The sequence below is a fragment of the Callionymus lyra genome, chromosome 7 (assembly GCF_982586985.1).
Source record: "Callionymus lyra chromosome 7, fCalLyr1.hap1.1, whole genome shotgun sequence".
In the NCBI taxonomy this organism is placed as follows: Eukaryota; Metazoa; Chordata; class Actinopteri; order Syngnathiformes; family Callionymidae; genus Callionymus; species Callionymus lyra.
In genome coordinates, this window is record NC_141824.1 from 14,111,259 (window position 1) to 14,135,963 (window position 24,705).

Consider the following 24,705-nt stretch of genomic DNA (forward strand, 5'->3'; position numbering starts at 1 on the left):
TGTATGGTATCAATGCTTCAAGTGAAATGGGATATTTTTTTTTATAAATTATCAAATAAAACTAATTTTCCCAGACAAGATTGAAACAAATAGAATCTCCTGTCTATACAATGAAAGCAAGAGTTTGGAAAACAGATCCTGTTCATGAGACGTGGTCAACAATAAAACCTTCAGAGGCTCAAACATGTTCTGGACGCGATGGCAGGTGTTTCTCGAGTGCAGCCGAGAGCAACTGATCGCTTTGTGTTTTGATCTTATCACTTTCTCACGCTTCAGCACGACTCGGACACACACAACTGAACAGCGTGTTGACAAACTGTAAACACGTCCAGCTGTCCAAGTGTAATTACTTCCATTAATAATTAATTATTAAACCGTTTCCCCCTTTTTTTCTTTTTTTGTCAATGTCTGTAAATATGGAAATGTTTGCTCATTTATTATCATTCGATATGTACAGAGTGATCTAAGAATCCCCCTCGGACGTGTTTGTGTTGGAGTTATCTGTCTTTCTGTTGGCACGATTCAATTTAAACTAATTAAATTACATTTTTATCAACACAACTCTGGGGTCTCCAACTTTGTTTTTGCATCAGACCTGTTTAATATCATGTTTACAGGCCGAACTTTAGATAAAATAGGCAAAAATAAAAAAGGATCGAACTTGATCGAAACGAGCGCCATGATAACCCAAGAGTAACCGACTATGAAACTTTTCCGACATTAATAATCAATAAAACATAAATAGCTAAATGACTCATGGACCAATACTGTAGGCCAGGGTTGGGCAAGTACATATTTTTAAGGGGTCACATTTTACACAGTGGCTGTTCTAGGGGCCGTCAAGCCAAAACAGAGGGAAAAAAAACTAAGAAAAAAATAAAGCTTAACATAAAATAAACCTTAATATGCCAATCAAATATTTAGAAACCTTTAGAATAAAGGAAACTGTGTAAATATTGTAATCATATTTAGAAACTTATTATGAGGGAAAATACATTTTCAACAAAAGGACAAGGGGAAAAAAGAGAAAAATCCTAAACGAAAAATCTCCAACAGTTGTATTTAGTGTCAACACACTAATAAACACAGAATACATTTCTCAGCTTGTTAAAAATATTCAACATGTTGTAGTCTGAATTTATTAGGGCCGAATATATACAGCCAACGAGCTGCACGTGGTCCCCGGACCGCACTTTGCAGATGTTTGCTGTAGACTCCAAATTGAATTTACTTCAATTTAACTTTTGATAAAATGTATATTTTAAAGCAATTCAATGCGATTTTAAGTCGAGCGACGCCAGTGGTCTAAAGTGGTAGTGTTAAGCCCGACGGGAAACCACATTTCCCATGAGCACTCGCTAAATGTCGCAAAAGTTGCCATGTCTCGGTGTGCAGCAGTTTTTCCCGTTTCCAGACTTTCATCGTCAGAATGAAGGATGGATATCAATGAGGTAATGAATCAGATCGTGGATAATGAAATTTGTAAATAACATAACTTGAACTTTGTTTCTATACCGTTATCGGGCCCTTTAAGTTGTCATCACAAGTTTTATGAAAACATTTTAGTACAAAAATGTTAAGGTACCAAAACTACCTAGAGCTGCTTTAAAACACATTACATTAATCTTATTAAAAGATGAAATCAAGCCCTGAATAATGCAATATAGATGAAAATGAGCTGCTTGGCAGAGGCCTGCACACTCTTTATTGACTCCATGTTAAAAAGTTTCTATTAGAAATTACAGTAAAAGGTTTGTTCATGACAGAAATTATTTTTCGTACTCTTGTTCGACTGCGTCAGAGTGTTTTTTCACCTCAATAAAAAGACATATTGGAGGCGAACTATGAGGTCATAAACCATCTGATGGAGTCGACGGAGCCAGAATGACTTTATGGTCACGGTCTAAACAAACATGGCAGAGAAACCAGTTGCTGCACTTTGACCTGTCGACATGGGAAGAGTCTCTGCCCGACACTCTCACCTGTACCTGTTTGTTGTTCCTCTCGCTGCTGAGGCTGATGTTATCAGTTACCAGTGAACTGACACTTCAATGGCTTCTCAGGCTCAACTCAAGCCCTGACGGAAAACGGTGAAGCCTGGAGGCTTCAACCGGTCAGACGTCTTTCCACGCTCTGTGCAGACAGTGAGAGGAAGAAGAAGATTTATTTCTCACAACTTTGGCATTAAAAAAGGTTATTTTTTCTTCTTCTCTAACCATGACGAAGAGACAAGACAGAAATATTTAAATCTAATGAATGACTGAGTGAAACCAACTTCATATTATCTCGATTTTTCCTTAAATACAACCGAACGTTGGGATTTATTTCGCTTTTTTCCCGTGTATATCTTCTACATGTTCACGTTATTTACCTTTGCTGTTCTCCGGAGTTTCGCTGTCAAGTTTCGGCGCCATTTGAGGAACTTCCTGTTTACGTGAAATCTTCTGCCGCCATCTTGTGGTCGAGAAGTATTATTGTCCTTCCGCTTAACGCGCTTTGATCTGTTTGTTTTCTTACTTTTTATTTATTTTATTAGTATTTTTAAAATAAACTTTTCGATGTAACATTTAAATTAATTAAGCATTTCATTTATAATTAAGTTGACGGTTAGAATATTTGCTTTATCCAAGCTATAACCTTAATGTAAATATTTAAGTGTATTTATAGTAGAAACTTTGAATATTGAAGATAAGTAAGTAAGTAAGTAAGTAATATTTATTTATATAGCGCTTTTCGAGACCAGGGTCACAAAGCGCTTAAACAATCAAAACAATACTCAAAAAAGTACATACTTTAAAGATCAAGATAATACTGAGAACAACACAGGAGTTCGAGAAATTCAAGGAAAAGCCTGAACAAATAGAAACGTCTTAAGATGTTTCTTAAAGGAGTCAGTAGTTAAGAAGATATTTGTGTTATGTTTCCCCTTTATTATTTTATTGCTCAGTAAATTTGGAATTATATCAAAAATTAAATTTAACTAAAATATTCCTTTTTGAAATTATTTTAGCTTTGTGAATTTTAGTTTTATTCTTCATATACTGAAAATATTGCTGATTTGTTGAATTTGTTGAGTGTTATAACAACTATTAAAATAAATAAATCAATGAGTTTGAATGTTAAAGAACATTTTCATAGTTGCTGTGAATAGCTACACCTTGAAAAAAAATGTAATCATAAATATTGAACTTTCATAATTTTTTATTTACATTTGATTTTAAGATATATTGAATATATTGCTGATCTATTGAGTACATTGTGTTAAAGTACATTTTATCAGATTTTATTATGTTTTTTCTTTTTTTAATTGCTTAGTAATCGTGTTATTATATATATATAAAAAAAATGTTTTGTAATTCTTCTGTAACATTTTTTATAAATGTTGTGAATAGAAATACCCATAACAATTTAAAACTTAAACAATACCTTTACATTATTATAATTTGATGTAAAATTTTAACATTTTTATTTTTGATATGTTAAAACATATTGCAGATTTGTTTAATAGATGTTTGTTATATCTTTATATATTTCAGCTTCCTGCTTTTATTTCTTAGTACCAGTACAAATATACAACACAATATACAAATCAATTAATAATGTAATCTTATCATAATTTTAGCAATTGCTATTGTTAACAGAAGGACAAAGAGACAAAATGTAAACATAACCGTATCCTTATCAGTATTATGATTACATTTTTAATTATTACAATTTTATTCTCGAATTGATTTAGTTTTTAATGGAAGAAAAATAACCTTCAACACTATTACATTCAACTTGTTTTTTTCCTGAAATAAAAATGTATGATATTGTGTAGAATATAATTATATCCTGTGTATCGTTAAGATGTTTAATGAAATGAAATATTATTCATAATATTGAAGGAATGATAAAACACAGAATAGGTTACACACGCTTTATTCGTACAAAAGTCTTAAACACATAACATCAGTCTATACGTCTTCCTCTGCACTCCTCTTAGGCTGTGGAAAATCACAAATAATCATTTTAATATGTTTCAATTAATTTTAAAATATATATATGCAATGCTTATTGTGGCCACTAGATGCCAGTAAAACCTTCAGTACCTTGGATTTGCCACATCTGAAGATTTTGTTACCTGGTGGAAGAAGTTTCATTTATTAGAGTCAACGATTCATTAAAAACAAAAAAGCAAATTCAAACGACAGGAATGACTTTATATGAGCATCATGTTAACTTACCAGCCAGCAGAAAAACAGAAAGAACCACGATGATGGCAGCGAAGGTCAGACCTCCGATGCGCAGTGTTTCATAGTCTGAAAGTTGAAGAAGATTTATTTTATATTGTTAAATGTTTTAGATAATTATATTTCTCTAATGTTATCGTTTCTATATTTTAATGATTGTATTCGCGAGGACGGAAAGGGAGAAAATAAATTGCTTTCTACTGGCCCCTAGTGGTCACAAGGTGAAGGTCGAGCAAAACCGCTTACGTTGAACAAGATCAATTATTAACTCTGACAAAGTAATAAAATAACAGGTGAAGCATATAGACTCACTGACGTGTGAAGGCCAGTGAGACATTCATTCGTTCATTCATTCATTCATTCAGACATTAACCAAAGACGTAACAAAACGTATGTTGTTGCGATAATTAAATATTTTCTGGATGATAAATGCATCTGGTTTGTCATGTTGTTTTTTAATCGATACAAAAGTCCATTTTTAGTTTCTAAACGTGAAATAAAAAACAACATCAGACAATTAGTTTTAGAAACTGAGAAAAGGAAAGAAAGCATGAAAAGCACCTAGAGAGAGTAGACCTCTGCCAAGCAGCTCGTCTTAATCAATTTTCTGGAATTTTGCATCAATTTTTCTAGCCTACATCTATATATATATATATATATATATATATATATATGTATATGTCTATCTATCTATCTATCTATCTATATATATAAAAAGTAAAATAAGTTTAAAAAAAAAAGAAAAAAAAGGGAGTAATAAGTTTAAAAAATAAGTATATGAGTATTTCAATTTATTTTCAGGAAACTATTGTACAGTTCAAGGACACACTCTTAGATTTTTGTGGTGCTGTCTAGACAACTAGTTTTATAAATTGAGGAAAGAAGAGAAATAAAAAGCAAGAAAAGCACAGAGGGAGAGTAGACCTCTGCCAAGCAGCTCATTGAATCCATTTTGTGTTTGTTTTTTCCCATAAATGTTATCAGCCTACATTTATTTTATTTATTTATTTATTGTTTGTATATACTTTTTTATTATTATTAATACCATTAGTGGTTCAATCTAATTGAGCCTAACGGGTCAAAAGGTCACAATAGTGTTTCACTGCCAAAATGTTCATTGCGTCCTTGAACTTTACAATTATATCCTAATTCAAATCCTCCATAAAATTGTAGTTTTTTTTTTCACTTCTCTTTAATGAAATAATTAAATGGTCTGAACGACCAATCAGAAGCTTTATCTTAAGAACCGCTTCCCCCGCTCACATTAGCAAACACGTTTTATTCAATATTTGTTACAATTTTCTTACCATAAACAAAGTCTGCGTCTGGATCGACAGTAGCACCTGTGGTGACAAAAATCAAACGTTAACATCATTTATTTAATTTGAATTAGTTTTACCTGTTGAAAAACAAGAGATAATCCCGAATAAAACCCTTTATTTTAGCTAAACATCTCCTATTATCTTATCTAAAATCACTTTTTCAAGTTCCAAATAATAATGTTCAATTCTTTCAGTATTGTTCTTTTTTTTTAATCATTACAATACGTTTAACGGATAGATTTAGCTTCAAGATAAACTCAGTATTTATCGTCCTCGTCATGTTTGTTCCGCAGAAACACATCATCTTGGTGGTTCGTCAGATAATAAGCGGTTCGTCCGTCCTCACCCTTCGGAGACGACATGTTTCCCGCCTGCTTGTGTGTTCAGCTGACAAGACTGGAAAAGAAAATCAAAACACACACTGAACAAAAAGTGACGACAACATCCACCAGGCCGCCTCACAAAAGCTTGCTTGTTGTCGAGGATCATGACTTTTTGTGTGTTTTTTTTTAATAAAGTCGACAGAGCTTTTCTAGATCTGCTCTACACTCTACACATCCTGACAAATTGCCTCCATTTTAACTACACAATAATTGTCTGCACGAGAAGTTTAAAAGGCTAATGGTGATATTGATTTCTTCCTTCCTCGGCTGCCTCCCTCCATCACTCACCACACACACACACACACACACACACACACACACACGACCTTTAATCATTATCTTACACAGATTAACAGACTAATAATTTCCCACTCTCTGGCTGGAGAATGTCAGAAGGTTTTCTACGCTCGGCTGAGTTCAACACGACTGTTACTCATTAATGTGCGACTCGTCTGATGTTCATTAACCTTTGATCGGGCGGATGAACGCGACGGAAGAAGGAGAAGAAAGTGAGAATCTTGTCGCTTTGACGGAGAAATAAAAAGAAAACGTGCATAAAGGTGAAGAATTAAACGTACGTTAACGGACATTTTCAAGCTTATGTTATTTTCTACAAATAAAATTATAAGTAAGTCCAAAAAAATCACGACAGACACAACAATGTGTATAAAAAGTGAAAGAGCGACAGGGATTAAAAAAAAGATTGTGTAGTTTGTAAATAAGTAAGTAAGTAAGTAATATTTATTTATATAGTGCTTTTCCAGACCAGGGTCACAAAGCGCTTAAACAATCAAAACAATACTCAAAAAAGTACATACTTGTGAAAGTGTTGTGTCACTCACCTGCTCAAGGATGTTGTGTTACCTCCGTCCAGGTAAAGGTGTGTGTGCGTGTGGTCGACTTCTCTGCTGGAGCAACACAACGTTATAGATCCACCCACTTCACCTCTGATGCACACACACACACACGTACGCACACACACACTTTGATTTGCTTCATGATTCAGCTGTGCTATTTGTCAACGTGGACACAACTTCTTCTTGATTGTGACTCAAGTGTCTTTTAGATACTCCAATGTTACAAAGAAAATGTTTTCAAAACTTGTTTGTTTTTTGATCAAAAAATAAAATCAGTGAAATATTAGACATTCTAGGTTTGTAGGTAACTAGTAGTTTACAGAGTATAGGGTCTATAATTCCAAATAAACGAAGATATAAAGTGTTACAGGGTGGCGTGACTGCATTAACACGCAAATCTTCTTCAAAACTAACTTACTGATAGTGTTAGATGTACACAGAAATACACAATTGCACAGAGTCGCACACAAACCATATGCATAATATGTATATATTGATTTTAGATTGGAGTATAACTATTAGAACAGCTTTGGTGTTAACATTTTTTATATTTTTTATTTTTACATTTATGTTCATGTATTTGTTTCAGGATTTCTTTAGTTTAAAAATAAATATAAAAAATATTTTCATATTTTTGTTATAGTCATTTTACCAATTTATACCTACTGTGTGTCTATTTATTTTAAAAGGTATTTAACAATACCTTTTAAAATATCCTGTAACTATTTCATTTTGTATAACGACAAACAATGATGCTATTTTCCCTTTAATGATGGATCTACTGACTCTTTCAAGAAACATCTTAAGATGTTTTTATTTGTTTTTCAGGCTTTTCCTTGATTTTCTGGAACTCCTGTTGTGTTCTCAGTTTTATCTTGACCTTTAAAGTATATACTTTATTGAATATTGTTTTGATTGTTTAAGCGTTTTGTGAGCCTGGTCTGGAAAAGCGCTATATAAATAAAAATTACTTACTTACTTACTTACATTTTATCAACCATTTAAAAGCTTTTTAATTAATTATTTCTGCCTATAGCAACAGTATTTCGCAACAGTATTTCTAATCTATAATGTGTAGAAAAATTGTTTGTGTCTATAGATGTGGATCCAGTAGTGACTACAACCGAAGCTAGGGATTATTAAAAGAGTGTATCCTCTCGTCCTCAGGCATTGCCGGGATCTTGCAGGATTACATTGTTCTTTAAGCTTCAGAGGACGTAACGAGTGGCGTTTTATCACAACACAAAAATGAACAAACTTGAAAATTTGCATGTTTAATGCAAATTAAGAAATATGTATATTATTTTATTTCACACACACTTTAATAAAAAATAAACCATAAATAAACTATGGTTACAAAATGTGAATGGAATTTTTTATTTTTTTTATTTAGACTTTATTGATGTATTTTCGAACATATTTAGACCTACTTCTGCATATCTTGTGTTTTCCTAATCTTGACTTACTCTTGAGTTAATACGTTTTTAAACACAATCAAAAAAAAAAGGTTTAGTCGACTTAAATACTATCACAAACGCACACTGAGAGCTCACTTTTCAACACCGGCTCACTCAGCCCGTTACATATTTGCTCATAAAGTCTGTTATCGGATCCGACAAAGACGGAATCTTTTCAACCTTCGGACTCGACAGAAGCAGGAAGTCGTGTGGAGTGGAATGTGTGACCTTGGACGACATTGAGATCTCAATGTCGGCCTGAAGGTAAGAAAAAAAAAAGGAAAAGACTTTTCTAATCAGATTATTTTTTTTATTGACTTATGTTACACAAAAATGAATCTACACAACAAGGCCTCATGCGTCAAACGACCACAACGGATACAAAAATGGACATTTTGTCGTCGACATTTCGGTGGATTCAAGGCTACTATTAACGTAGTGTCTGATCTCTCTCTCTCTCTCGTTCTCTCTCTCTCTCTCCCTCTCTTTCTCCACCTTCCAGAACAGACGTCCTTTTATAAAACGGTAGGAAAAAAGACGAACAGCGTAATTACAGTCTGTGGCGTTGATCCTGCCGGAGCCAGAGGAGGAGCGAGTGAGGACGGCAGTGATTTAGCTGAAGCTGCTACTTCAAGTATCGTAGCAGGAGATACTCAAACTCTTGTTTTTTTCTTTTCTTCTTTTTAGCTGCGGCCGATTGTCTTTAGTTACAACACGTACACACGTATTTTCCACGGAAACATCAACATCTTTAATATCGTTTTAATACAGTCAGGACAGAAAGACGAACGCTGAACCAACAACCACCGACAACTTCACGCAAAAGGCACGGCAACAGATGAGCACTGAAGGACTGGCACTGGCTAAAGATTAGCGCACATGGTTCAAGTATATATTTCTACTTTATATATATATATATATATATGTGTGTATTCATGACTTCTCTGTTACCCTGTCAGCTAGGAATGATCTGTCGGCGTTTTCAGTTTTCTGCTGGAGTCTCTTTAGCGGCCGCTGCAGCTGAAACAGACCAGAGTTATTTTAATATTTAGAACTTAATTAAAGATACATTTAAATCAAATACCAACACAAATAAAAACTGATGATAAGGTTCCAGGGTTGAGTCGCTACTTGGGTGACTTAGGTCAGTCTGTCAAACTGAGCCTGAGAAACCTGGGTGTTGTATTTGATAAAGACATGTCTGTAGTTCAACACTGAAGAAAACTGACCAGAAACTGTTTCAACTGAGAAAAATCTCTAAATTTATGAAAATTTTGTGACAACATAATCTGGAGTTTAAAATCCATTTGTTTGTTTCTTCTCGTTTATACTTTTTTAACATTTTATTTTGGTGTCTAAACAAGAAGGATCTGTCTCGCCTGCAGTTCATACAAAACTCTGCAGCGAGAATTCTGACCTGCTCTAGTAGAAGAACTCACATTTCTCCGATCCTTAAAAGTCTTCACTGGAAATGCGCTTTATAGATAACCTTTACTTACTTACTTATAAATATGAATAAAATACAAATATAATACAGGCACCAATTCCTACTCTTCGATACTGATTCCTACAAGATACTTTTTTCATACCAATTTTATGACATCATTTTTGACAAAAAGAAAAATACATTACAAATCTTGAGTCAAATTTCCAATCTATTTTCTTATTCAGCTAATTAAAGAAAAATATTTCCAGTGTGTACACACAAAAGTTGTATTTATAGTTGAGACAATTATAAATACAAAATAACATTCTAAGCCGCACTTTGCCTTGGTCTGTCCTGAGTCTAATTTTTGTTGTTTTAGTGAGTTTTTTTATAATCATCGCTCTCTTTGGGTTTTTTTTTGTCTCTTTGAGCTTTTGGCCCATAAACCAAATGTGTTTGAGATGTCCCTTGTGTCATCTCTGGGTCAAGGTGACTTGAAGCCCCCAAACAAATGTGTTCGTGGTATCCCTTGTTTCGTCTCTGGGTCAAGGTGACCCGAAGGCCCGAAAACAAATATGTTTGTGGTATCCCTTTTGTTGTCTCTGGGTCAAAGTGACCCAAAGGCCCAAAAACAAATGCGTTTGTGGTATCCCTTGGGATGTCTCTGGGTCAGGGTTAACAATCTCCCAGGCTTCCAGAAATACATATGCAGTGGTTGATGTCGTTCACCTTGACCCAGAGACAACACAAGGGATACCTCAAACCCATTTGTTTTTTGGTCCTTCAGGTCACCTTGACCCTGAAGTAACAGAAGGGTTCAATTCTACAGGGAAATAATTGGCAAAAATCGACATTGGCCTGTTGAGACCTGGGGGTCTGTATTGGCCACAAAAATGACATTCAGGTCACCCCTTATTTTTTTTAGATTTTAATTGTATTTGTTTATTTAATTGATTGTTCTTCCCTTTTTCTTGAAAAATTACACTTGGAAAATTTGCCGTAAACCCTCTCCTGCGGAAAATGTCTTTCCTAGAAACAAGTTACTTCGGAAGTAAAAAAGTACCTTTTTGTAACTGAGTTACTTTTGAAAGAAATAACTGTAACTAAGTTACTATTTCAAAGTAACTTTAAAATAGCATGTTCTGATAAACAAGGTTTCTTTCAGTCGGTGTTAAAAGCTGGTCTCACCCTTGGAGACGATCAGGGTCTCCTCCTGAGCCTCCTCGTCACCAGGAGCTCTGCACAAAGAATCTTCAGTCAAACACAAACAACACATCCGTACAGAAGCGAAGGAAACATCTGGTCTCACCTCGGCTTCTGGCTGATGCTGCAGCGACATCGTCGACCTGAGGAGACGTTATTTCATTATCATCAAAACCAAATGACGAAACCTAAGATTACATGTTTAAGATTCTCCACCATCTCTTCCTGGGAGGTTGAAGTCCACCAGTGTCATCTTCAAGAAGCGAATCCGACGCCGGATTGTCATTTGTAAACCTCTCAAGGTATTTAGTCTGTAGTCTCGTTATGTTTTATCTTCTGCGTTTTCTCCTGGACTTTGTGGATCTGACTTTTGTCTCTGCTCTCCTTGTAACGCATTAGTTTAAACCATGTGTGTGATATTGTTTTAGAGCTACTGGAAGTTGCTGTCAAGCTGGAACTACCAGAACCAAATACCATGAGAAGTCCAAGACAAAGATCTTGACTTAGTGGTCTTGAGAACGGTAGAGCCTGGTGCAAAGTTTCTTATATAAATACTCTTCCACTCTGTGGAATACTCCTGTATTTTGTAGCGTATATAATTGAATTTCTATCCATGACAAACAGTATCATGATACAGGGGCAACGATATGATATATTGTGATACTGTAACAAGGATATATTGGTGGTATTGTCGAGTACTTAACTCTGGTGTTGTAGAATTTACAGACCACATGACTTTTGATGAAGTCATAACTACTTTCATTTGTTTTGAAACCAAAATATGTCCAAACATCAGCTTTAAAAGTTGCTGGAGTGCACTGTATCCTCTCGTCCTCAGTCATCGCTGGGATCTCAGTTTAAAGACTGAATGAATGAGTGTATGTATCCTCTCGTCCTCAGTAATCATCGGGATCTAGCAGGATTTCATTGCTCTCTCAGCTTCCAAGGACATTATGACTGCTGCCATCTAGTGAACGGAAGTTAAATTGCAACACAAAAATTAACAAATGCAGTGAATATTTTTAAGTTAATTGTTAAGACAAAAAATCGAATCATTTTATTTTAAACGTTTAATTTAAACATAAACCATTTAAAGAACTATGATTGAAATATGATTTGAAAGCCAGAACATGTTTAGTTAAAATAAATAACAAATAAATACGTTGAATATTTTACAGATATAGTGCTGTTGTGAATCGACATTGTGAAAAGATATTGCTATATTTAGGTCTATTGATATTTTTCTTACACCTCTATCTTGTGTTTTCGTGATCTTGAATTTAGTTCATATGTTTTTCTACTTTTGGTTAATCTCAAGTCTCCATTTCTGCTGAACCAGCAACATGTAAACCACATCTATCAAAATCTGTAAACGTCTTTTCAGTGTTTATATTGAAAAAATAGAAAATCATGATCCAACTGTCACAGTCCTTAATCTACCTTTATCTTAAAGTTCAACTAATGTGTTTATTTAAGTGTGTCTTAAATAGATGTTGGACTCTATTGTTTGTATTAGTATGTGTCTGTTTGTACAAAACTCTCTTTGAATAAATGTATTTATATGAAAAAAGGTGCTTAAGCCCCGCCCACTGAAAACAGGGCTAAAATCTTGTTTACCATAACCACGCCCATTCTGCTGTGATAGGTCAAATGTCAAGGTTAGTCACCACATGTCATCCATCACGGAAAGTCTCCACCTCCAAGGGACCCGTTGTATTAACAAAGCGGAGAATGATTACAGCTGGCTGGAGGAGGAGTGAAGCCATTATTACGTCATAATGGACTCCGCTCTTATAACCCCTTGTTCGCCGAGAACTTTATAAATTAATAAGTTCAAAATATGGTCATGATGAGGGACTTACTGCATCTTGGAGAGGAAGACTTCAACATTTGAAACATGTGAGTGAGTCAGGAGAGTTGGGTTTTCACCTGAGTTGATCTTTAACTATTGTTTTCCAAAGATGTGACTTACTGAGGATGAGTAGAATCCCCAGAGTGAAGAGCACGACAGCTAAGACCAGTCCACAGATCCTCAGGCTCTCATAGTCTGTGGAGGAAGCAGGTCCAGGTCACGGTGACGCTTCGGTCAAAGAGGTTCAGAGACGAGACTCACCGTAGACGAAGGGATCTTTCGCTTCGGCTGTGCTTTCTGTAAACAGAAGTCACTTCGCATCACTTTTCTTGTTGTTGACAAATAAAGGAGGTCAGGGACGGGAATCTGTGATCTATTTACAGGGAGTACGCAATCTATATATCCATCCATCCATTTTTTTTTCTTTCTATCTATCTATCTATCTATCTATCTATCTATCATGACCACAGACAAGACTAGATCGAGTCTCAATCTCCGAAGACACTTTACGATCCGTCTCATCCGTCTCATTCTCCAGCTGTCAATCACTGGACACATTTAAGATACACTTTTGAAACATTTACTTGCTAAATATATTAAATATATATCATATTATTGAAGTGGAAACGATTAAATAAAAAAATCAATTTTGTTCGATTTGAATCATATTATTTTCTGATCATGTGATTCTCTGAATGTCTTGCCTTTTAAAGTATATACTTTATTGATTATTGTTTTGATTGTTTAAGAGCTTTGTGACCCTGGTCTGGAAAAGCGCTTTACAAATAAATATTACTTACTTACTTACTTATGTGTTTAAGTAAAATAACTCAAACTGCATATTTATTAAGCTGTAGGAAATGTTGACAAAAACGTATTATAATAATTGTTCACAGGAAAATATATAAACATATATATTATTATTATTATTTTAATGGGTATAACTCTTCTTTACCTTTGTTGCAAGCGAATTCCCATAATATACCGCCACCTGCTGTCTGAGTGAGCGCATTGCAATTAATGGATGGTATCAAATTAAAATAAATGTTAGGCGATAATATTGAGTATAAAATCCACAATATAAGTCAAAAGTACTTTTATATTTTAATTATTTTAATTATTATTTTAAATTTAGGAAGATGTTTCGACGAACAAAACATGCACAGCATGATGGGAGTTTGAGTTCTGACACACAGGAAGTACATGTCGGGTCAAAGGTTACTGTACCTGGAGTAAACTTGCTCTGTGGATATGGAGAAGTCACAGGACTGTCAGGGATCTTCTTCTCGCCTGCGAGCCCTGGACACGACAAGTGAGGTCAACGTGGAGGTTTATTTAAAGAAGTAATTCAACATCATTATTAACATTTAAATCGTGAAAATGTTTTTTTTTTAATTCAAAATTTGGTTCATCTTTTGAAGCATTGAATTATTATTTATGAACTGTGTAATTAAATAATGTATATATTGAAAGGTTAACAACATTTTATTTTTTAATAAACGGAAAAACTATTTAAAAGTCGAATATTAATAAAATGAATGCTTTTGATATTTAAATTCCAAACAGTCACATGATCGTCTACGCGTCACATGATTGGCTGAAAGTTCGACCAAGTAGTTTGGGTTTTTTTTTGGTATTGTCTGGTGTCACTATATATATACCAACATTTTTATATTGAATTTAAAAAAAATCGAATTAATAACATTTATTTTTGAAGTATTACGATTAGGATATATTAACATGAATGTTTTCTTTTAAAAAGAAAAATACTTTTTAATTGATATATTAAAAAGGAAAATACAAATTCAACTTTTCAATTCACAAATAATTTAATTATTATTTACATTAATGAAGTATTCGGGAAAAAAAAACATTTAAATAAAGAAAGAATAATGATGCCACTGATATACTTCCATATTTTTTAATCTTGTTTCAGATTTTTCTCTCGCTCTTTAATACATTTTGAAGGTAACTGTGTGAAGATAATCATCTGGGTTTCAAATACTCACCTGGTGCAACAGTGTTTTCAACAGCTGGAGGAGAAAAAAAAAAGACACAAACGTTAACGTTGAGCTCTTTGCTGCCTCCCGGTGGACAACAGGGGGAGTCGCAGGGGTTGGCGGAGGTGGTACTCACCTGCCACGCACACCAGGAGTGTGGAGAGGAAAAGAGAAATGGTTTCCATGGCAACTGTTTGAGCAGAGGAATAAAGGGAGATGCTTAGGGACACATTGTAGCAGCAGTCGTGTAGCAGAAGCTGACAGTCACTCGGAGAACAACGTTCAGAGCAAACACGAGCTGTCAATCACTCCAGTCGGATAACCTTGACCTGGTTTTTAACGGAGGACGTTCCCCAGAGTATTGTCACGTGATTTTAATGGAGGAAGCAAGAAAATAAAACAGCAATTAATCATGAAACACTTTTTTTTGTTAATAATGTAGTCCTATTTAATTGGCGACTCTTAATTTTGCTCTAATTAAAAATGTTTTTTTAAATATTTGAAATTAAAATGTCTGCGTTATTGTAAAGATAAAAAATATCTAACAAGTAAATATACTTATCTCATGTCCGTAAATGACTGTACCACCTAAAATAAAATACACTTAATTGTAATAAATTCTTATTATCGTCACTATGTTTTTCACGTGCTACAGTTTGACATATAAACCTCATATTGTTACATATACTATTACAAATACCCCGTTTCATTTAATCAATGTCACTCTAAAACTCGCAGGAGCCAAGGTCTCAAGCAGGCAGGTTCCCACACAAATTTAATATGATTGAATTTACCTTATTTGTTACGTATATGCTACCGCAAAAATTAGCGATTCAACAACTAGTTGAAGTTTTAAACTGACCTCTATACCTACTAGTTTAGCTTGTTGTTGGTGAAACAAAAAGTAGTTTGTGTCTTATATAATGTAAATATGTAAATACAACTTTTTTAAGGACCTCAAAGCTTCGCTTGTTTCGTAGAAAGTCTGGAACGTAAAACTTTATCGACTTGACCTCCACGTTGACCTTTGCCAGAGTAATAGACCCCGACAGTTTGATCATTCAATCACGAGCCCGGGACGAGACGCAGGGAACGTCTCCAGGCTTCTTGCTGTGTTACGACACCTTGTATAAAAGACCGGAGGCTCCTCGACTGATGGCGTCAAGAGCAGGATCGATTTTCTCTAAACGCTCTAATTTCTCCTCCGATGTTGAGACACAGAGCGACAGGTTTTTCCTCGGCTGGGATGGATTTTACTGGTAATGATGGAGATTCTTTTCCACGAGACCGAGAGGTTCGTCTTCGTCCTCCAGACACAAACATGACCTGATGTTGAACTAGTTCAAGAATTTCGTTGTAAGAAAGGAGAGGAAAAAAAGGGAAAGTAAGGGGCCGTCAACCAATATAGGAACAAGAAACGAAAGCTTATGAATGAAAAAAATAAATAGATATCATTATGTCATGAGATTTCTTAATAAAGCTAAACGAGCTACAATTCCTAATATAAAATGTGATGATTTAAGTTTCAAGTTTTATTATACTTAAAGAAATATTTTGAGGAAAAATAAATACTTATACTAAATAAGGGACATCTAATAAAAGCAGGGAAATTCATATTTAAAGTCAACACAAACAAATATTGATAAAGTTCCATACTTTGACCACACGAGGGCCACGTAAATGCACTCGCATATGGCCCTCGGACCCCCGTTTTTTAGAGAAACCTCAAGGTCACACGGATGAAAGACGGACTCGGTCACGCTTTACGAGGACATTCGGTGTCGAGAACGTTATTTAACGTCAGTTTCTCACACGACTCTATCTCACTATGGATTTTTTTTTTTATCATTGAATCCGTTTTTAATCTGGTGAACGAGTGCGAACCTTTACACACATATGTGCAGATGTTGATCCCGTTCATGCACTGTTGGAACAAACCATAAGATGTTACAGATGTATTTAAAACTTAAAAAATGACAGTGACTTCCAGGAGGATTAGAACTGTGCTCACTGTCGGATACATATGCATTTTTAAAAGAGAAAATTATTCAGTGTAAAATTATTGTGATGTCACATTAATTAAGGTAAACCCTTATTAAATCGAATTGTTCGCCGCCATTTTAACGCAGTCTGGACTCAAACATTGTCTTAAGAATGAAAGAGTGACGTTGAAACCTTCATCCACCTGAGGAGAGAAAGAAGAAGAAGAGGAAAAAAAAACGCCCTAAAAAAACGTCTCTAATAACGAGGTTATGTCGCCATGACAACAACCCTGCGTGGTTCCTGTAGTTTCATTTATCTCCATGGCAACAGCCTCCGGGCGAATTCCTGGCGCCGGACGAGACATTTGATGATGATGATGATGATGATAACGACCTCACGAGCGGTGTGTGGGGTGTGGTTCTGGTTTCCTTTCATTACGACCCAAATATGTCGCGCGCAGAGAGAGGAGGGGGGGGGGGGGGTGTCGTCAGGAGGACGTGAGCTCCATCCCAGTGCGCTTTATTCGCTGTTGAAAAAGAAAAAAAATGCGCAAAAGTCTGACACCGAATCACGCGCATGTCTTAATGCGAGGATTCCCCGACGTGTCACGACATGGATACTTGGAGAAAAAAAAACATCTCCATCTTCTTTCTAAAGACTTCTTCAACCTGTGGATCATCTCGAGACTTCATTCGACGCGCGTTATTGCCAGACATATTTAACGCGCGCGCACAGACACGCCCTGCACACACACAACAGTTGTGTTTTCCGCTCACCTCGCGTCTCTCCGGCGGCTCAACGCGGTGAAAATCCTCCTTCAGAAGCGAGTCAACCTGTGAGCAAATCTGCACATTCGTCACATGTGGAGAAAAAAAACACAACAGCGACTCCAGGAGCTCGATGTGATCCTCTCTCCCTCTCTCTCTCTCCCTCCGCGTCTCTCTCTCTCACACACACACACTCATGATAGACTCCAGCATCATGTGTGTGTGTGTGTGTGTGTGTGTGTGTGTGTGTGTGTGTGTGTGTGTGTGTGTGTGTGTGTGTGTGTGTGTGTGTGTGTGTGTGTGTGTGTGTGTGTGAGATCCATGACATCAGTTAGAAAAACAAAAATCATTTGCGCTTTTTTATAATGTTTTTTATTGAGTGTGAACATAAACCCCATGTGACCGACAACTATAAAAAATTTGACACAAAATAAATGACAGTTGTGGTGAACACACACACACACACACACACACACACACACACACACACACACACACACACACACACACACACACACACACACACACACACACACACACACACACACACACACACACACACACACACACACACACACACACACACACACACACACACATAGTAAAGTGCCCGTCAATATATAAAAACAGTTAAAGGCCTGAGATAAACACACCTCCACGTCAATCATCTCAACAGGTTCGTTCACCTGAAAGAAGGTCCAGCCGTCTTCGAACTTGAAGGTAAAAAATAACCAGAACTTTCACTTCCAGGTCGGAGAGAGAAGGCCACATTTTTCCTTCATTTTTTTCACCTTCATTTGTATCATCTTCATTTTTTCACCTTCATTTGTATATTCTTCATTTTTATCATCTTCATTTTTTATCTTCATTTTTATCATCTTCATATGTATCATCTTCATTTTTATCATCTTGGGGAGGAAAGGAAGTGACATCACGGCTTGAGTAGCTGAAAGGCGGAGCAGAAAAAGTCAAACTCGTGACCTCCGTGGTGACCCCGTGACGACCCCGTTGACCCCAAGACTCACCTGCATTTTGCTGTAAACCCACGGAAGGAGACTCTTGACGTTGGTGTAGACGCCAGGCTTGTTGGCTTGTCCGCAGCCCGAGCCCCAACTTGTGATCCCGACCAGGTACCACCGGTTGTCCTTCTGACACACCAGGGGTCCCCCACTGTCCCCCTGAGGAGGAGGAGGCACGAGAGAGAGGAAGTGTTAAATTACATGAGTTTGCTTCAATATTATTGTCTCACATTTTTAAGAAAAACATTTTTTTTGTTCTTCTCTTCGATCTTTGGCTCGGAATTTAATGAAACCTCAACATATTTATTGATGGATAAATTGAAGAGCGCCACCTACTGGGCTGTGTAAACACTGACACTGTCTCATGAAACCTCAGTAATTGCTGGTCTAAAATTTAAAATGTCAACTTTAAAATAAACAATAGAAAACATAAAACAAACCATAAAGTTTATCTATCTATCTATCCATCTATCTATAAAATATAAAACATAAAATATACAATATACAATATACAATATACAATATACAAAATAAAACATAAAACATAAAATATAAAATGTAAATTATAAAATGTAAAATATAAAACATTACATATATAAAACAAAAAACTAAAAAACTAAATATAAAATATATAAAACATAAAACAAAAAAAAACTAAAGACGAAATACATAAACTAAACATAAAATATAAAATATAAAACAAAAATCATTGAACATAAAAAAAAAGAAAAGTATATACATCTATAAATCAAAATTTAAAATGTATCAATAGGTAAAAGTGGCATTTCGGAACCTGCTTGCACAACCCAGTAGAATCAAAAGTGGGTGGAGCTAAAGTCATTATGTTGCTGGTCTCAGTTCAGCACTAAAAAGTTAATTTATTTTTAAAACCAGGTTTTGATTTGTGCATAAAAACACAATGAATTGTGTCATAAGAAGATAATCTGGGCTCATATATAGGATTTAAACCGTTATTTTCATTTGTATTTCCCATTGTTGGGTAACAAAGTGTTGATTGACAGTTCAATCGCTCACCTGACAGGAGTCCTTGCCTCCATCCAGATCTCCGGCACACAGCATGTTCTTGGTGATCGCTCTGCCGTACACCGACGGACTCTTGCACACCTGTGAGCCGATGATGTTGACGGACACTTCCATGAGATCCTTGGAGGCTTCGCCTGAATACAGGAAGAAAAGAAGCTTCAAACGCGTTCATCGGGTCGATCCACCTTCATAACTAGCGTGTTCGGAGAACATGTTCCAGAGCGACGACCGCGAGGGATTATAACGACACAGTTCTCATGAAGATGATCTTCATTGTTCCACAGGCATGTTAAACACCTGATCTCTCTGCGACAAGTTTGGCAACATTCCTCACCAGACGACATGAATACATGTCTGGAAGCGTTAGAGGATGAATCACTGATGTATGGAGTCAAATTAGATCAGGCTGAAAATCTGGGTCAACGACAAGAATGTGGTTTTTGTCAAGATTTTTTTTAATGTTTGAAGACGTTTGCAGAAACAACATAGACCAGAACAACACGGTTCAATAACTCCTTCATTCTCGTTCTTAATAAAAATATGTTTACTTTAATGTACAAGTCTCTTGTATTTATTTAATCTTGATTTATCTATTGATTAATATGTATTTGATTCATTTTATTCTGTACTCGCTCTAGTAGAAGAACTCACATTTCTCCGATCCTTAAAACTCTTCACTGGCTGCCCGTTTCTTTCAGGATCAAATTTAAAATTCTGGTTCTTACTTTCAGTTCTATTCATGGTCAGACTCCTCCTTCCATCAGTGATCTGATCCAGCCTTACACCCCAGCTCGGGCATAAATGTTACAATTTATCTGATATTCCAGGATTCTTACCACTTCCTGCCTCGGTGGTCCCAAAGCCAGACGTCCAACATTGAGTCCCATGAGGAAACAGAAGGCCATGATACGGGAGACAGGCTGGTTGGAAAGGATCTGAGAGACAAAAAAGAGACGTTTGAAAAAAATATTGAACAGAGTATCTGTTTACAATAATTTTGCACCGAGACACGAAACTTTGTCGTTCCTGCTGCTCATTACGGATGAATATGTAACATTTTTTAAACATTCATCATCTATGTCATCTTAGAGTTCTTTAAACATTGTAATGTTTTAGAATCCTGTATTTTTGGGGGGTTTTTTTGAAAGGGTATCTGTGCCATTTTTTGTGAGACACAGACGATCACGTTACCGACCAATCAAGCTCGGTAATCGTTTAGTAGTGTCTGTGGCACTAAATTAATGTATATATTTTTAACGGTTGTCGAGCAACGAAATTTCGTTGTCAGTTTCACTGCTGTGTTTTCTGTGCAATGACAATAAAAGAAAGTCTAAAGCAGGGCCGGGTCTAGACAGGCATGTATGAGGGGGCAGCCACAAATCTTGAGGGGGCATTGTGCTGTTACTTACTTACTTACATGTAAGTTTGAGGGGGCACAACATTTATTTGAGGGGGCCAGGCCCCCTCTTGCCCCTGCCTAGACCCGGCCCTGGTCTAAAGTCTAATATATATTAAATATATTTAAATGATTGGAATTCGAATGTCAAACTGTAGAAAATAATAATAATAATAATTTAATTATTTTGAAAAACTCAACCTTTCAAGATGCAACTTATTGAATGAAAACATTAAATAAAAATATTAATTCCGATAGCACTGATATACTTCCATATTTGTACTTTTTAATTACAATCCTGCTCATATCGAAACTGTAATTAAACTTAAACAGTACAAAATAACTTTTTTAAAGCAATTTAGAAAGACACACAATTAAAATCCGAACATGATTCCAGGTCTAGATCCAGACTTCATTACTATGTTGTTTCTCTTCGATAGGATCTTCAAATGTTTAGCTTGAAGTAGGACGTGCATCAGGAATTGAACCCTCAGCTCCATCAATGGTGGACGGAACAACCGTAAGGATTCTCGCACATCAACACGGCTCTACTCAACTGGTGTCATTTTGGGACCTGATGGACTATAATGTGTGGAAACAGACGATCACTGGAGCAAAAAATCAAAGACTGTGATCTTATCTTTCGTTCATTATTGTTCCGTCGACAAAAACTCTTAATCTGGGATCCGGCGTCTTTCTCACTATTCACGACCCAACCCGGTCACTGGGTCGCCCTCGCTAACATCCTTTGTCACATGATACGACTTCATCGCTTTTGTTCCAAATAAGGAAGCAGGATTTTTTTTTCTTCCTAGAAATACTTCCAAGAGCCCGAGGGAACGTTTCGACTGAAGCCAAAAATGAAGCCCACCTGCTGATGAAATTGGGTCAAAGAGTTGCAGCAGAGCCATGTCTTTGTCGTTGGTCTTGCGGTCGTAGTTTTCGTGCAGGACGATCCTCTTCACTCTCTTGGCGTTGGGAAGATTGTCCTGAGAGATGATTCCTCCGTAAACCTTCCACTCCGACGGAGAAGTTGAGCTGCTGCCCAAAAAAAAAAAAAAAGACAAAAAGTGAGTCACACATGAAAACAAACCCTAATTACTGTCATTAACATTCAATTGTTCTGAGAAATGTGATTTGAATTAAAAAGATAAATGCGTAAGTGTAAAATGAGAGGTCAGTAAATTATAATAAATATTTTAATTTTATAAATAATTAAATATTTTTTAAACTTTAATCGTGCCCAAACACATGAAGCAAAACTGGATGATTATGAATATCATGAGTATCATCATTTTGCAATTTAATGATAGTGATTATTTATGCGTGTTGAGTTAAAGATGTAAAGAATGAAAAGACACGTTCTATTGAGAATCTCTTTAAAAGTAGCAGAAGTTTAATTTGTTACAAAAATGTAAATTGAAGTGTTTTTGGCTTTTAAAACAAACATTAAGATGTTTTAGTCTAATTCTTGTGTGAGAACATGATGGTCAAATACATTTAAAAAACAATGTTTTCAAGTTTTCACTTGAGTTCTTTGTAAAGTCTCTTAAGTTAAGTCAGAGGAAAAGTGAGTTAAGCTGCAGCCCTCGACATGAGTGAAATCATGAATCTAATAAAAATAATAAATCAAGATAAAACACTATGAGTTCGGATGTATTTTGATAGTAGTAATAGCAGTAAGGCGGAGGATACGATTGGCCGAAGGAGACACATTACAAAACATGTGATCAACAAATGAATCAACCTTCTTAATTAAATAATTATTGTGGCTCGTGGAAAAAACATGTGATCAACAAATGAATCAACCTTTTTAATTAAATAATTATTGTGGCTCGAGGCACAACATGTGTTTCCAGTGATGTTGTCGGAGCAACATTTAACAAGTGTTGGACACTCAAGTGATCTTTACTGGCAACTGTAGTCCAGGAAGTGATTTATATTTCGTTTTTAATTAAGTCATGTTTGGGGTTGTATTGATGGCAGAAGCTGCAGGAAATTTCTAAATCAAAATAAATCTGTAAATATAGTTACAACCATGTATAAAAGTCTAAATATCAAAGGTTTTATGATGTTTATGTTTTTCTTAGACTTGTCAAGCATCTGTTTATGAATATTTTCACATGTTTGAGAACTACTTTTAAGTTTTCCATTGGGTAAAATGGTTGAAAGGGACTAAAATATACTCCTTTTATATATTTATTTTTCATTTAAATGTATCTTATCTTATACTAAGAATTATTTCAAGTAAACAAAATGTAATATAATAATTGATAAAAACAGTATTTCATTATTTATCTTTATATTCTTGTTTTATTTAAATATTTGAAAATAATTCAAACAAAGGAAAGCTAATCTATTGTGTTGTCATGTCATGTCAATCAAATATAAGTGGTTGCTGTTGACATTTGCTCTTCAAATAACACGTCAGATCTGAGATTCCTGACAAGAGAAAAAACAGACCAGAATTTCCACATTCTCGCTGGCAGTAAATCAAATCCCGACAATCTCTGGAATCTGCCCGCAGGCGAGATCGAAGCGCTGAACAGGCCGAAGGAGATTTACCTGGTGAAGCAGTGAGCCGCCGTCAACACGAAGTCCGGCGCGATGAGGACGCCTCCGCACACGTGACTCCCCCTTAAGTGCAGCGACGCCTGCCACGGCAGATCTCCGGGCTTGGTTGCCGAGCCTCCGATGATTTTGGACGTGGACCGTTGCCTCCCGCAGTCTGAGGCACCAAACAAGAGTTTAAAGCACATGAATTGATCGTTAAACGGATACAAAATGATAGAGTTCTAGGTCCTCACCTGCACATTGGAGAGACACGATCTCCTTGTTTTCACAGTAACTGAAACATCAGCAAGAGACGATCAACTGAGTCCATCATGAATGTTTAAACTCAGGGCGCTAAACTGTGAAAACCAAATATTTACCTGACATTCACTTTTCCCTGGATGGTTGGATCTGTTTTGCTGACTAACGTGAGGCCAACAGACATCTCTGGAGAAACTATTTTCTTTGTCCGGAAGGATCTGTAGAAGAAAACAAAAAAACTTTCAGCAGCAGAAGTTTTACGGACATATTGACTGGTAGAATTGAACATTTCAAATGTTGAATATTTGAATTGTATTTATTTAAAGGCGGCTGTTTTTAAGCATTTTTTTTAAGCATTACTGAATTCAATCATTTCTATATTGAACGTTTAAATAGTTTTCTTTGAATCAATAAATTAGAAAAATCCAATACATTCTAAATGTTGTATTTGCTTTACACATAGAGTTCGATATTCTAATTCCATAATTCAAAAAATAGTTTTCTAAATTCAATCGTTTTTTAATCTGTAGCTTTTTTAATTCAATATAAAAGTGGTAGTATAATAGTGCCATCAGACAAAAGCAAAAGAGCACAGAGCGAATTGATCGAACCGTCACATGATCGGCGTTAAAATATTATTTATATTGAATTTGAAAGTTTATTTTTGAATTATTGAAATAAGAATATCAAACTATATGTTTAAGAAAATCATTAATTTTGGAAGAAAAAAAAAAATTCAAATTAAATGATAAAATTAAATAAAAAAAACTTTTTTTATACAAATGATGGAATTAAATTATTTAAAAATATTATTAATTGAATCAAGGTAATATAAATGCTTGATTAAAAAACCCGATTTAAATTGAAAAAAAAAACAAAGTTTCAACATTTTATTTGTCCAACAATTCATTATTCTGATGCCTCTTCAATAGAGTTCAGCTAAAAATAGA

General features: G+C 35.5%; 2 protein-coding genes across 4 annotated transcripts in view; both read right to left on the reverse strand.

Moving 5' to 3' along the window:
• The window catches only part of tmprss13a (transmembrane serine protease 13a), a 142,957-nt gene that overhangs the window by 102,602 nt on the left and 15,650 nt on the right, over positions 1-24,705 (reverse strand). The window contains exons 7-14 of one of the 3 annotated variants that reach the window (XR_015711880.1): positions 23,875-23,973; positions 23,749-23,789; positions 23,507-23,669; positions 21,813-21,982; positions 20,382-20,480; positions 19,537-19,679; positions 18,508-18,660; positions 18,053-18,428 (exon numbers count right to left, since the gene is read on the reverse strand). Coding sequence is in view for 2 of the 3 variants with exons in the window: in XM_087796439.1 (XP_087652565.1) it covers positions 18,414-18,428; positions 18,508-18,660; positions 19,537-19,679; positions 20,382-20,480; positions 21,813-21,982; positions 23,507-23,669; positions 23,749-23,789; positions 23,875-23,973 (883 nt within the window). In the remaining variant the exon portion in view is untranslated. Of the gene's footprint in view, positions 1-17,841; positions 18,429-18,507; positions 18,661-19,536; positions 19,680-20,381; positions 20,481-21,812; positions 21,983-23,506; positions 23,670-23,748; positions 23,790-23,874; positions 23,974-24,705 lie in introns of those variants that run through there. The other 2 variants (XM_087796440.1, XM_087796439.1) reach the window with 2 other exon arrangements.
• On the reverse strand, positions 8,540-17,616 carry fxyd6 (FXYD domain containing ion transport regulator 6). Its single transcript, XM_087795448.1, has 9 exons — positions 17,492-17,616; positions 14,869-14,922; positions 14,742-14,765; positions 13,960-14,031; positions 12,994-13,029; positions 12,853-12,927; positions 10,987-11,023; positions 10,866-10,915; positions 8,540-9,271 (listed from the first exon to the last, which is right to left on the reverse strand). The coding sequence occupies exons 2-9, from the start codon at positions 14,915-14,917 to the stop codon at positions 9,234-9,236; spliced, it is 381 nt and encodes a 126-aa protein (XP_087651574.1). The 5' UTR covers positions 14,918-14,922; positions 17,492-17,616; the 3' UTR covers positions 8,540-9,233.